The sequence below is a fragment of the Phycodurus eques genome, chromosome 5 (genome assembly GCF_024500275.1).
Source record: "Phycodurus eques isolate BA_2022a chromosome 5, UOR_Pequ_1.1, whole genome shotgun sequence".
Taxonomy (NCBI): domain Eukaryota; kingdom Metazoa; phylum Chordata; class Actinopteri; order Syngnathiformes; family Syngnathidae; genus Phycodurus; species Phycodurus eques.
This window is the reverse complement of record NC_084529.1, coordinates 15,560,188-15,572,966: the sequence shown is the minus strand read 5'-3', so window position 1 is coordinate 15,572,966 and position 12,779 is coordinate 15,560,188. Positions and strand designations below refer to the sequence as shown.

The 12,779-nt window shown below is 43.4% G+C and overlaps 2 protein-coding genes across 9 annotated transcripts; both read left to right on the top strand.

Annotated features, from left to right (window-relative positions):
- The first annotated feature begins 81 nt into the window (after nucleotides 1–81).
- Nucleotides 82–4,709, top strand: zgc:77752 (uncharacterized protein LOC393862 homolog). Of its 2 annotated transcripts, XM_061677682.1 has the most exons (12): nucleotides 82–688; nucleotides 764–844; nucleotides 930–1,048; nucleotides 1,198–1,335; nucleotides 1,416–1,687; nucleotides 1,757–2,050; nucleotides 2,546–2,746; nucleotides 2,817–2,933; nucleotides 3,005–3,106; nucleotides 3,187–3,267; nucleotides 4,050–4,160; nucleotides 4,243–4,709. In XM_061677682.1, the coding sequence occupies exons 1-12, from the start codon at nucleotides 501–503 to the stop codon at nucleotides 4,363–4,365; spliced, it is 1,827 nt and encodes a 608-aa protein (XP_061533666.1). In that variant the 5' UTR covers nucleotides 82–500; the 3' UTR covers nucleotides 4,366–4,709. The 2 variants fall into 2 exon arrangements, with proteins under 2 accessions (XP_061533666.1, XP_061533665.1); XM_061677681.1 differs by lacking the exons at nucleotides 4,050–4,160; nucleotides 4,243–4,709 and adding an exon at nucleotides 3,331–4,043.
- Nucleotides 4,710–5,575: 866 nt separating this feature from the next.
- Nucleotides 5,576–12,156, top strand: LOC133403121 (ciliary microtubule associated protein 1B-like). 7 transcript variants are annotated; one of them, XM_061677689.1, is made up of 9 exons: nucleotides 5,576–5,767; nucleotides 6,730–6,792; nucleotides 7,506–7,546; nucleotides 7,609–7,723; nucleotides 7,826–8,029; nucleotides 8,104–8,211; nucleotides 9,909–10,030; nucleotides 10,909–11,049; nucleotides 11,286–12,156. In XM_061677689.1, the coding sequence occupies exons 4-9, from the start codon at nucleotides 7,612–7,614 to the stop codon at nucleotides 11,400–11,402; spliced, it is 804 nt and encodes a 267-aa protein (XP_061533673.1). In that variant the 5' UTR covers nucleotides 5,576–5,767; nucleotides 6,730–6,792; nucleotides 7,506–7,546; nucleotides 7,609–7,611; the 3' UTR covers nucleotides 11,403–12,156. The 7 variants fall into 7 exon arrangements, with proteins under 7 accessions (XP_061533673.1, XP_061533671.1, XP_061533672.1 ...); XM_061677688.1 differs by lacking the exon at nucleotides 5,576–5,767 and adding an exon at nucleotides 5,792–5,968; XM_061677687.1 differs by lacking the exon at nucleotides 7,506–7,546.
- Nucleotides 12,157–12,779: the final 623 nt, after the last annotated feature.

The following is a 12,779-nucleotide window of genomic DNA, read 5'->3' as shown; positions in this document are numbered from 1 at the left end:
GCCAACGTCTTATCCAATAAAATGTGTTTATCGGCAGTCTTAATGAGAGCCAGTATAAGATAGTGATATTTTTATTTTTTTTTATTTTTTTTAATTCCCCCCCCCCCACCCAAGTGTGTGTCTAAAAACACCAGTCAGTATCAAAGTAGAACCACAACAATCATTTCCATGTGTGCTGTTCATCTTATAACGATACACAAAGGCTTCTTTTGCAATCAGGACATGGATGCAGTATGTGGAGGTATAAGCACTATTTAATTAGTCTAATGCATTTATGGCTGCTAATCAGGTTTAGTCAAGCTGGGTCAGCTCTGCATCTGCCTCTCAGTAAGCAGCCGATTGTGTTAGCGTCGTAGAACACATGTATTCTGCTTCACTTTCTTTACCTTTACGCACTCATGGATTGGGCTAAACACAATTAATGGGAATTATATCGCCTCTGTCCAATATAATTCCAAAGGTAAGTGTTGAGTGAACTTACTACTGCTTTCTGGTGCAGAATGCAGACCCTGATGCCGCACGTTCCCGTTCCGCGACCCGCTTACTCCCAGGCCCGGGAGAACCTGGTGAAGGCGATTCCCCCCAAGCTGCTGTGTCTGCTGGCCTGTGGTGGTGTGGACTGCCGTTATGAGGGACCAGAATGTTGGAAAGCCAACCAGCAGGTCATCAGAGGCATTTTCTCATCATGGTAGGATGATTGTTTTTCTAACAGGAAAATGAGGTGATAGATTATTCACGATGTAACTTCTACCTGAAATCCCAGGGTGACTGATGACATCATCGCCATGGCACGACCATCCAAAAGCTTGATGGACAAATACAACATCATCAAGCAATTCCAAAGGTACTGCCTTCACTTTGGGTCTGAAGTACACAACAGATGTGGGCGATGGCATTGTGTTTTTTTCATAATGTGAAATCTTCCCTAGATTAAACATCAGATCCATCATAAACATGCAAATCCCAGGTGAGCACGCTCACTGTGGCCCCCCCCTGGATCCCAAAAGTGGCTTCACCTATTCGCCACAGACCTTCATGGAGAATGACAGTAAGAGACTGTATAGCAGTGATTCTCAAAGTGTTGCACAACTATAACCCTCTGTGGAGCAGCGAAATGCCCGGCTAAAAAGGCAACATGGTCTATGTATGTCTGCACGGGTCATCCAAAGGATTTTTGCGTGTGTGTTTATTTTTCAGTTTACTTTTACAACTTTGGCATGCCAGACTTCTACGTATCGTCGCTGGTCAGCATAATAGATGGAGTGAAGGTGCTGGCCTTCGCGGTGGGGGAAGGGAGGGTTGCGGTGCACTGCCACGCAGGCCTCGGCAGAACAGGTTTGGTTCCGTCAGTTGTATCCCAGCAAGCATGACAGCACGCAATACACAACTTAGTACTGGGACTGCTTGCTCCACAGGGGTCTTAATAGCCTGCTACTTAATCTACACTTTGCGCATCAGTCCCAGCGAGGCCGTACACTATGTGCGCATCAAGAGGCCGCGCTCCATCCAAACGCGAGCGCAGATCAGCCAGGTGTTCGACTTTGCTCGCCTGCTTGGCACGCAGCTGGTTCAGTACCCAGACCTCAGCCTCCGACATGGAGCCCCCGTCACCCTCCAGCACTACCTCAACCGCCAGGCGCTCCTATTGCACGGCCAGGAGGCCCGCACGCTCAGATACATACCCAAGGTCAGGACTTGATCGTCATGTGTCACAAACTGTAGGGCGTCACTGATCCCCCACTTGCCATCTCATCAGGTGGTGTACCTCCTGTGTGTGCACCTCTCCTGCTTGTCTATGGGACTCCCCGCAGCTCCGGAGATAAATGCTGAATTGGAGAAGAGGTCAGCATTGAGGATCTTGACCAGAGTGGTGAGGGAGACCCTGGAGTCCAAACAGTTCCTGCCCTTGCTGAGTGAGGGCCACAACATCCCACGGGTGGGCTCAGGCTCCGTGTCCTCCTGGGATGAGCCACTGGGATTCTTGGAGAGGAAAAGGGACTTGCTTCTGGACAAGCGTAGCTACAGTGACTCTGACCTCAGCAAGATGGTGGTAAATTAGGTTTATTTTCTCGCACAAAAATCCGGAGCCCAAACCACCGTCTTGTCAAGTGAGACTTCACTTCAGTGAACACCTTTAAGATTAAAAAGTGGTTTTCGCTTCCTTTTTCGTTACACTTAATCCACCAGAGTTGGCAAAGAGGACAATTACCATATTTCACGAAATAGAACTAATGTATGCAATGTCAGAAAGTGGTACACGGGTCTGCTTTCTGGTTGCTCATTACAATATGGCAATGTCTACAATAATAAAGAACTGTACACTCATGCTGCACGATGCTTGCATCACTTAAATTACATGATCCTCGACAGACCTGACATACAAGGCATCAATATCAACATTTGTCGGACAGTAAATATGACAGCTATAGTTCATCCTTTGGAACAGATTGGTTCAATTTACATCATTTATTCTGGGGGAAATGAATTGAAAATCTGAACAAATCAAAAGTTAACCATTGTTGGTCCATTGCATGTTGTCGTATAGGATCTGGAGAGGAGTCCCTGGTGTACATCGGATGCGATAGGATCTGATCTGAGACTGCTGAGCGCCAAGACTGCCTCACTCTCATCACAGCTGATCACCAAGAACTTTCATACACATAATATGCAGCCAAGCAATAACTCTGCTAGGAAGTTAAAACGCACAGCTAAAAAGGCTCAATCCAAGTACAGCTCCAACATTGAGGTAAATGATAATGACTGTTTTTGATTACAAAATTTACAGCGAATGCTGACTCATGGTGATTCCTCAACAGTTGTGCAGGAGTACACACAATCCACGCCCAACGTCAGTGGCTCGCACCATTGCCAAAGCGATGGCAGACCAAGGTCCACCAGAAGAAACCATTCTGCAGCGATCATTTCTTCTACAGGTGTGAATGCCACAGCTCCACATTTGTATTTAAAACTGAATTCCAAAGTCAGCCACTCACCTTCCCAACAGGAGGAACTGAACAGCAGCGAATGTGGCTGGGCTCTTTTGGTGACAGAGTTAGATCCTCGGGTTCTCGCGTATCTGCTGTGGACCTGGCTGGAGAAGCTAAATGTCAGTCAATGGACTTAGCACGACACAATCAATTTACAATTCACCCAATCTTCCAACATATGTGATCCATCTTTACACAGGAGCCTGTTCTTGGTGCTGAGGAATTAGCAAGATTGAGTTGTGCGGGAAGCAACAGGCAGCCTCTAGATATGCTCAAGAAGGTACAGAAGCATTTTGATATTCCTTTGTACTTGTGTTGATGCTGAGTTATGTCTTAATCACAGGAATTGGAGAAAAAGCTACCAACTACTCATTCCTTTCCCTTTAAAAGACATAGCTCAAAAGATAAGGTCTTCTTTGGGGCCAGTAGCAATGGAGACGTGAGACTTCTCAGCTCTGAAATATTGGAATTTTTGGGTGTAAGACAGAAAAACAATGTGGCAATGTCAAGGCATCAAGGCACCAGAAAAACCATAGTACTTGGATCCTTTTGGAAAGCATCCAATCAAGTCAGCCCTACCCTTCTCATAACCTTTAAGGGGCCTAATAGCCCTCTTCTGCTGTCTCTTTCTTGGTGTTATCTTCACTTCTGCTACATGTAAGAAATGTAAACCATCATGTAGAGAAATATTTGTAAATTGTGGTGCTGAATCACTATTTTATTCACAACCATGAAGAAAAACCCACATGATTCTTCTGGATTTTTATTTTCTCATTATGACAAGCTGTTCCAGCATTAACACTCTGGGCTGTGTAATCACACAAAATTTCAATAAAGTAAATAAATGTTGAACTTGGAGCTGGTTATTCAGAGTAGCATTGGATTAGTCTTGATGTCATGCAGGCAAACATCCAGGAAGAGAACACTTTTGGCCTGGTTAAATGCTGCCTGGAGTAGAGCTAACACCAGGAAGTGGTCTGATGTCTGATTCCACTGTATTTTCAAATCCAGAAATGTCTGGTGCAAAGAGTTGTTCGTAATCATACAGTAATGTCCTTTCAGTCACAGAGGCACACCATCTATTGTTTGTTAAGCTGTATCAACACAGTGACCAGCCTGTGTCCACACAGAGAAGATGGCGTGCTGCAGCGGCTGATACAAGCACTGACGAAGGTAAGAGAAACAACAGTGCAATGTGCTTCTTCCTTAGTGAGGTAAGAATGACAACGAAGATATTTGCCTTTTGACTCAACAGCGACCTCAAGAGGACATAGGAAGCCTTGCAAATTTAACAACTCTCTTGAGGGCCCATTTGCGGGAGACCTTTCACAGGAGCAGTTACATCCGGAGACCCTGCAGCTGGGACCCGACACTTTGAATTGGACCAATTATTTTCAATCATTCTGACATATCGAAGGTTTTGAGGTTACGAATGGTGCGAAATGATTTAGTTTGCGTGACAGTGGTGAGAGAATACATGGTCACAAGAAGACACGCTCAGTTACTGACATACTGTTTTTCATTTGATTGTTTTATATCTGTGACTTACTTTTCATGCATATATTTACTGTAATTATGACGTATGCGTCATTTTCCGACTCACGTAAATTCTAAACAGAATTTACGTGAACGCAGCGCTGTTGTAAACCAAGGACCCCTCTTTATTTTTTATTAAATCTGGATTATTCCAAAATAGCAATAAAGGAAGAACATTTTAGATAACTTGTCAACCAAAAAGGTGTGAACATTTTTGGCATTCTCTGCATGATGGATTATTGTCACATTATGATGTAACATCGGACATTTTTCAGCTATTACAGGAAAAAAAAGTCACACTTAACTCATGGTTGTTCAGCATCATGCTCTCACTCTCTTGTCTCTAATAACTATATAGGAATTTTTATATAAACCTTTTCACCATGAATTCCCACGTACATCTTGGTGGCTAAAACTCCAATTGCACCACTAATAATCAAACCCTGACATGTCATTTTACTGTCAGAGCACTTGAGAAAATAGGGTACATGGCTTGAAAGATGATCTTAGCCTTGTTTTCTACCGCCGCCGTTTGGATGTGTGAAGTGTCAGTCAAAAAGGTGTTGTGCGATAAAAAGCTTCCAATTGACTAACACCGACCCTAATTGAAATTGAAAGGTAAGTTGATTCAAAAATAGATGTGGAAATTCAGACAGTGACAGTTAACAGTCATTGTCCTCAACAGCTAATTGACCTTTCTGTTGCTTAATTAATGGCAGATGTGCTCTTTTGACTATGGAATGGATAGCGTGTTGTAGCGCTACTATTTACGTCAGCCACTCCATTTATTTTTTTCTCACCCACAGGTTCAACTGCATCAATTAATTTTTTTAAGGAAATTGAAATAAATAAATAAATTAATAATAAAAACATTTTTAAACGCCTGAACCTTTTGGGGTCATATTTGTCGGTGCAAGTCCAAAATAAGCCCAAAAAGTTGTTTTCATCGTTTCAGTGGTAGGCACTCTTTTTGCCATTCAGAAGTACCCTGGCACCAAAAAAAAGGTCTGTAGAAAATACAGTCTCGGCCGTCCATGTCCATGTCTCGCTAGCCTGCAGACTAGTTGGCGACTCGACTCGACATTTCCTGGAGGCTAGCTGGGTCATCGGGGAGCGGCGGTGAAATCAGAAAAAAACCTTCTCGAGCTTGGCAAATTTTGAATGTAGTTATTATTTCCTGGCGATACGGGGGCGCCATGTTGAATGTTTACTCGTAACCCGGAAGTGACGCCAAATCACACCAGGTTGGTACTACTTTTGCACACTTAGACACTGGTACTACTTTTGCACACTTTGACACAAAAACGCCTGCTTAACATTGGAAATGAACTGTGGATGTTATTGGAGAGTGTCAATCTGTCTGAAAAGGTGTACGGTAGCCCATGTCAGGCATATTCATTGCCGCGGTCGACGAGGGGATGCTGGCTGCGCACGCAGCCGCCCGGGTAATCTTTCCACTTCACTCTCCAATTAAATTGTTTAATCCATGTGTTCGTGAGGTCACTGTGCGAAAGTAAACTTCACCCGTCAAAATTCCGAATTTTCCTGTTGGCCATGGCGACTTTTCACATGGGAGTCCTTTGGTCGACTCGAACCGGTGACGTCACCGCGGTCGTGCGGGTGCACTGTTAAACCAACACAACCGTTTTGAGCATAAGCACTTGTGTGCTGTGTTTCTCGCACACGCCACCTGAGTACAAATGGGCCGCCTGCTGACGCGTCATCACATTCAGGCTGTAATTATGTCATCTCCCAGCTGGGACGCAGGTGCGACGTCAGGAGGCTAAAATGCTGGATGCAACTTTTTTTAATTCCCCCCCCCTCCCCCAACGCGATAAACTTCGGCAAGAAAGTCAAGGGTCGTCCTGACAGGTCAGTCGTGTGGTTGAAAGCAGTCATTTTAAGTGAAAAACAACTTATAACTAAGTAACAATGGGCGATAATACAAAAAAACAACAACAACAACAACAATGCTATAAATAGTAACAGGCTTAAATCGCGTTCGTAAAACTGATGGAAGTGTGTGATGCGTTCAAGGAATTCCTATTTGTGAAAGTGGAACTTTGCACATGCATTCACAGCTTAGTCGTGCGAATTCCTTCTTTAGCTTGGAGTGTGAACACAACACAAGACCAACATGTTCAGCCGTCTCCTTGGCAACATTGTCATAGTGAACTTGACCACTCCTAAACAATTTGTTTTGTAGTTCAATGAACGCGCTGATTTCCGGATCATGAGAAGACTCCTATGAAGATTAGGATTTGCTAAGGTAAAATACTTTTATTTTTTTTTTAATTTTTTTTTTTTTAAATAATGGTTAACATGCGTGCCATTGCTTTAGTTGAACATTCGCATATGATAAACACTGGTGGAGTAATGGAGAGCGTGTCTGCTTCACGGTTCTGAGGTTCTTGGATAGAATCTTCCTGTGTGGAGTTTGCATGTTCTCTCCGTGCTTGTATGGGTTTTATGCATGTTCCAAAAACATGCATGTCAGGTTCGTTTTTGACTAATTAATTAATACATGTCAAACTCAAGGCCCGGGCCACAGCATTTTTATTTCCCAATAAAGCAAATAAAGTGTCTACTTCATGTTTCTTGGATGAAAATGGCCCAGAAGTTTATTTTAGATTTGTGTCAGCTGATACAGGATGTTGTGATGATGCAAACAAAAACCACGGCCAGCTTGCTTCCGAGCCAAATGGTGTGTGCAGACTCCCATTTAATGTGATGATAATGTTGTTCTGAACCCAACCACAATCCAGAAGAGGGCGTGCACAGTTTTGCAACCACGTCATGTCAGTTTTTTTTTTTTAACTTTTACTTTTGAAAAGATTAGTTTATTTTCAGTTGAGTTGTGCAGATTATAGGTCAAATTAATTTTGGGAACATTTTGGAATAATTTGTCTTGGTCTTGTTTTTTTCTATCACAAAAAAACTGGCATTGTCCATTGCCCTGGCATTGACTGGTCACCAGTCCAGGAGGTACCTGGATTTAGCGTTGACTGATTGTTCAAGCGGAGGTGAGCTTGTTGTTTTCAAACTGCCCACTGAGTGGAATATGACATTTGAATATTTGTTCCAGATAATGCCTGATGAAGAGCCTTGGGTGGGAACATGGAGGCCCCACAGACCGCGAGGGCCCATAGCTGCCCTCTATAGCAGCCCAGGGCCAAAGTATGCACTTCCTTCACTGACAGGTTATAATGCCTTCTTTTTCTCCCCCTAGCAGTGTTCAAATTTGTGCTATCTGAAGATAGTACAGTAAGTGTTCTTTTTTTCTCGATTTCTGCTGCATTCAGGTTCTACTCTACATGATCCGACAAAATACAAAGCACCCAGTTACAGCTTTCGGGCCCACTATGACATAAGCGCGCAAGAAATCTCACCTGGACCTAAACACCTCATCCCCTCCAACATCACCAAAAACGGCCGTGATGGGACGCCAGCATTTTCGTTCGGCACTCGCCCCAAGGACCTAGCGCGGGCCCAAGTCCCGGCACCCAGTGAGCACGACACATGCTGCTGACCACATCTCTGCGACCTTAGGAATGACGACATTCTCCTTTGCTCTTTTTAGACCATTACCAACTTGAAAGTTCAGACAAGGTCACTTACCACTCTTCTCCTTCTTATACGTTGTCTGGGAGGTGGAAACAAGTTATACAGAGCAACCAGACTACACCTGGTAACTTCTCTTTTTGACCTTTCTTACACTTTGTTTGAGTTGGCAAAAACAATTGTCTACAGCAGGGCACATGTGTACTGATTTTTACCAACCTAACTAGGGATGGGTGAGTACAAATACCAGGTATCGATCTCGGGCCCATACCAGCCTTATTTCAAGGTATTGGGTAGTAGTGAAAGGCGGCCGATACCAGCCACCGACACTTAAGGCAAAAAAAATAAAAAATCACATGATGTGCAAGTCCTCCTCGCCAGTAATTGGCGCTACACAGCGGCCGTTTGAGACATTGGCGTAGCTTCATGTCTGTCAGAAAGAAAGATCTTTGTTCACAATTATACATCCATCCATTTTCTGTACCGCTTCTCCTCACTAGGGTCGTGGGCGTGCTGGACCCCATCCCAGCTATCTTCAGGCGAGAGGCGAGGTACACCCTGAACTGGTCGCCAGCCAATTGCAGGGCAGATAGAAACAAACAACCATTCGCACCTACGGGCAATTTAGAGTCTTCAATCAACCTACCATGCATGTTTTTGGGATGTGGGAGGAAACCGGAGTTCCCGGAGAAAACCCACACAAGCACGGGGAGAACATGCAAACAGGCCACACAGGCGGGTCCGGGACTTGAACCCCGGTCCTCAGAACTGTGAGGCAGATGTGCTAACAAGTTGACCACCGTGCCACAATTATACATCGTGCTAATTGAAATTTAATCTACTCTCGAGTGATTATTTCCTAATTGAAACGCATTACTTTTCTTGGCATTTACATTCCTTTCAATCGGGAAAGATTTGATATGAGTGTTTTGTGGTCACAACAAATTAAACTTGTATCTTCAAGGCACCACTGTAGTAAAGAAATAACTGACTAACTAGAAAGGCTAACTGTTATTTTATCTGCTGAGTACATTGCAGATGAAAACTCTCCTCCTTGTCATTTAAATCTTTTGGAGATGGGCGGCACGGTAGCCGACTGGTTAGAGCGTCTGCCTCACAGTTCTGAGGACCGGGGTTCAAATCCCGGCCCCGCCTTTGTGGAGTTTGCATGTTCTCCCCGTGCCTGCGTGGGTTTTCTCCGGGCACTCTAGCTTCCTCCCACATCCCAAAAACATGCATGGTAGGTTAATTGACAACTCTAAATTGTCCGTAGGTGTGAATGTTAGTGTGAATGGTTGTTTGTTTGTATGTGCCCTGTGATTGGCTGGCAACCAATTGAGGGTGTACCCCACCTCCTGCCCGATGATAGCTGGGATAGGCTGCAGCACGCCCGCGACCCTAGTGAGGAGAAGCGGCTCAGAAAATGGATGGATGGATGGAACTTGGAGATGCACTCAACAAAATTAGTTCCTCTATTTTTGCCTGGCAACAGTGTGAGTTTAAGGTCGCTTCATAATTGGCTAGCGCTCCCTTGCACGTCGGCCCAACCTGGTGTTGACCGCACACTTAAAGGATTTGCCATCATGAATATTGAACAGGTTCAACATTCACAATTGTTGGCCCGGACCATTTTCTGATCATAGCAGCGACAAAAAAATCACTCCTAATCCTATCCCAGACTAGGATGATCGCTCTTGATAATCTATCAGAGATATCTGATAACCGGGCCTTCGCTGACTTTGATCGGAATTGCGGGAAAAAAAACTCAACCTTGACCCAGTTATCGATATGTGTTTACCCTGTTTAACTGTTTTGTCCTTGCAGGTCCAGCATCGAACAGTCTACCTCCTGTGCTGGGACCCAAAACTGTCACTATACGCGCAGCACCCGCACACTCGCTCTACGGTCGCAGTAAAAATGGCAACTTCATGGAAGACTACACAAAGGTAGAAATCTTGTTTAAAACACTTAAGGCACACTGAACGACGCTATTAATGGTTAACTCACACCCGCACGTGCACCTGGCGATTGACCCTCGCGCGGATATTAATCCGTTGCAACGGAAAAACTGCGATCTTGCTGCTCTTATCAGGAAATAACGTTTTGATATTTGGAAATAACATCCCTCGCCGCTGTAGCTACTGTGAACTAGTACCAAGGGAGGAAACAGATGAGAAGAAAGGAGAGAGTGTGGATATTTCAGAGGCTGTTGGCTATGATAACCTCATTCACTGACTGCGCTCTTTCGCTTCTTAAAAATGGCCATTCATAATGCCATGCGATTATACAAGTGCGTAGTCGTGATCGTCAAGAACACCAGCTTCACTAAAACATTTAGCGCTAGCGTGAGCACTGGAAACAAGCCAATCTTAGCCACGTTTGCTACATGACTTATAAGTAATCAAGTCTTACTGTAATGTTGAATGTTATTGGTTTGGACATTTTTTGAGACTGTACAATTAATTAAAAAATCAAAGATCTTCTAGACTTTCCTGTCAAGCAGAAAGATTGCTAATTCCGCGTGACTTACAAACCCTCGCAGCTTCTGAGGTCCTTTTACAGTGCTTCTCTTTGTTGGTCTTGTGTCCAGTTGTTGGCAAACAAGGGATGAGCATTTTTTTTTAAGTAGACATTTCAAAATAGTTTCAGCAAAACTCGGGCCGCACGGGGTCTGCCAGTGAGCAGCTATGTCTGTGCCTGCGAGTGCACGGTAAATGATTGACACTTTGTCGGTTAGACCTTGTGTCTCTGATCGGTTGTTCTTCCTGAAAAAAACAATTGCAAACTCCCCCTTTGACATTGCTTCTTTTACTTCTTCCTTCAGTCTCCAGGCCCTGCTGCCTACCAAGCTGTCGACCCCAAAGTTTACCTCACCAAATCCCCTCAATACAGTATGCCGGGGCGCAAGTTCATGCCTCAGAGCGCTACGAGGACACCAGCACCTGGAGTCTACTGTCCCGAAAAGGTGGGCAAGGTCTTCTTCAACGAGACACATTATGCATTTGAATGAGTTAACAGGTCTCTGATAATTACACAACACTTAATATCCACTTGTTAAACTGTGGTTAAAATGACTTAATTTTTGTGGGGGTGTGGTTCTGAACTCATGCAAATGCTGAGCACAGCTTTCATTACCACGACGACCAGGGGGCACAGGGTGAAGATAAATGTTTTACCTTGACCTTTTCTCTCTTTGGCCAGGTCACCACCACGCACTCCAAAGCACCAGCCTTCACCTTTGGATTACGTCACTCGCAGTACACCATATGCCCCATCATGGATGCAGATAAATACCAACAGTCGTTCTCCTTCCTTTGAGCTGGACATTTCAACACAGCGGCATCAGATGAGGCAAAGCGGTCAAAGACAGCAGATGAGATTCATTGATGAGATCTCACAGTTCAGCGTTTGCAATGCTTTGTCTCGTCTGTGAATGTGATTCACAATTGCAAACCGTCGGGAAATGTCCCTCCTTTCCATCACATCCAACTGTGGCTCATCCTCAATTAAGGTTTACTGAACCACGCTTCAATCTACCCTGCAGGTGGCAATTGTGATCTCATCGGTGTCAGGAGAATTTATTACTTTGCGTTCTACAGTATTTTAATAATAAATAATAAAGTAATTATGTTTTAGTTTGTGGTACAGTAAGCTCAGCATTCATACACTGGCTTATTTTTATGTGCCTTCTCTTCTGGCAGGAAATTACAGAGCATTGTGTAATATTGTTTTTCCAGTTATTGTGCAAAATTATTCACTGCATGTCTGCCTCAAAATTGGGCTATTTTGCACACTTTATGCACCATTCTAAACAGTAGAATGGTACATAAAGTATGCAAAATAGCCCAATAACATGAAGAAAAATGGCAAATTGTGCCACTTGTGATTTACAGCTTAAATCTCACAAAGGCACTTAAATTCTTAATATGGCCAGGGTCTGAATAATGTTTTTGGCTTAAATAGTCATGTCCTTTTTGTATATTGAATTTGTACAAATAAGAAATGTAAAGTTTATTTTATATATACTGCATAGATATTTATAATGTTATGTATGTGGATTTTATGGTGAGAATGCTGAATAAATAACTTGACATTAGAGTCCACCTAGCTGACGTTATTTTTGGACATTTCTGACAGGCACATCCTCGGACAGTACACACGTGAGCCGAGGCCAGCCGGCTACTCATTGATGCTCATCTAGTGTAGTCATTTCTAAGCATTGTTTTTTTTATTTGATGAGAATTTACAGCGAAAGTAATGGGTTAATAGTAATACACGTGAAACAATGAGATTGTAAAATTCTGCAAATTACTGCGTATCTTTGACCAAACAGTGGCCTCAAGAGGACATGACGTAACAGTACAGTACTATTATGTATAAACATTGTTTTTGTTTTACCGAACGATGACGTCTGCGATTGCTTATAAAACTATAAATAACATTGATTATAAAAACTACAAATACAATTTTGTAGCACAAAAAGGGGGAAAAAATTCTAGTTTTATAATCTGCTAGCTAGCAAATTGTTTTTCCTGAACGTCACTCGTGTTGTCCATTAATTTTAAATAAATTTTTCCGAACTCGGAGGGTCATTAGCATAAAACTAGAGGCTACACTTGTTTTTCCAGGTGACGTCATGTCCTGTACTTGAGATTTTTCAGGAACTTGAGTATATATATTCATCCATCCATCCAT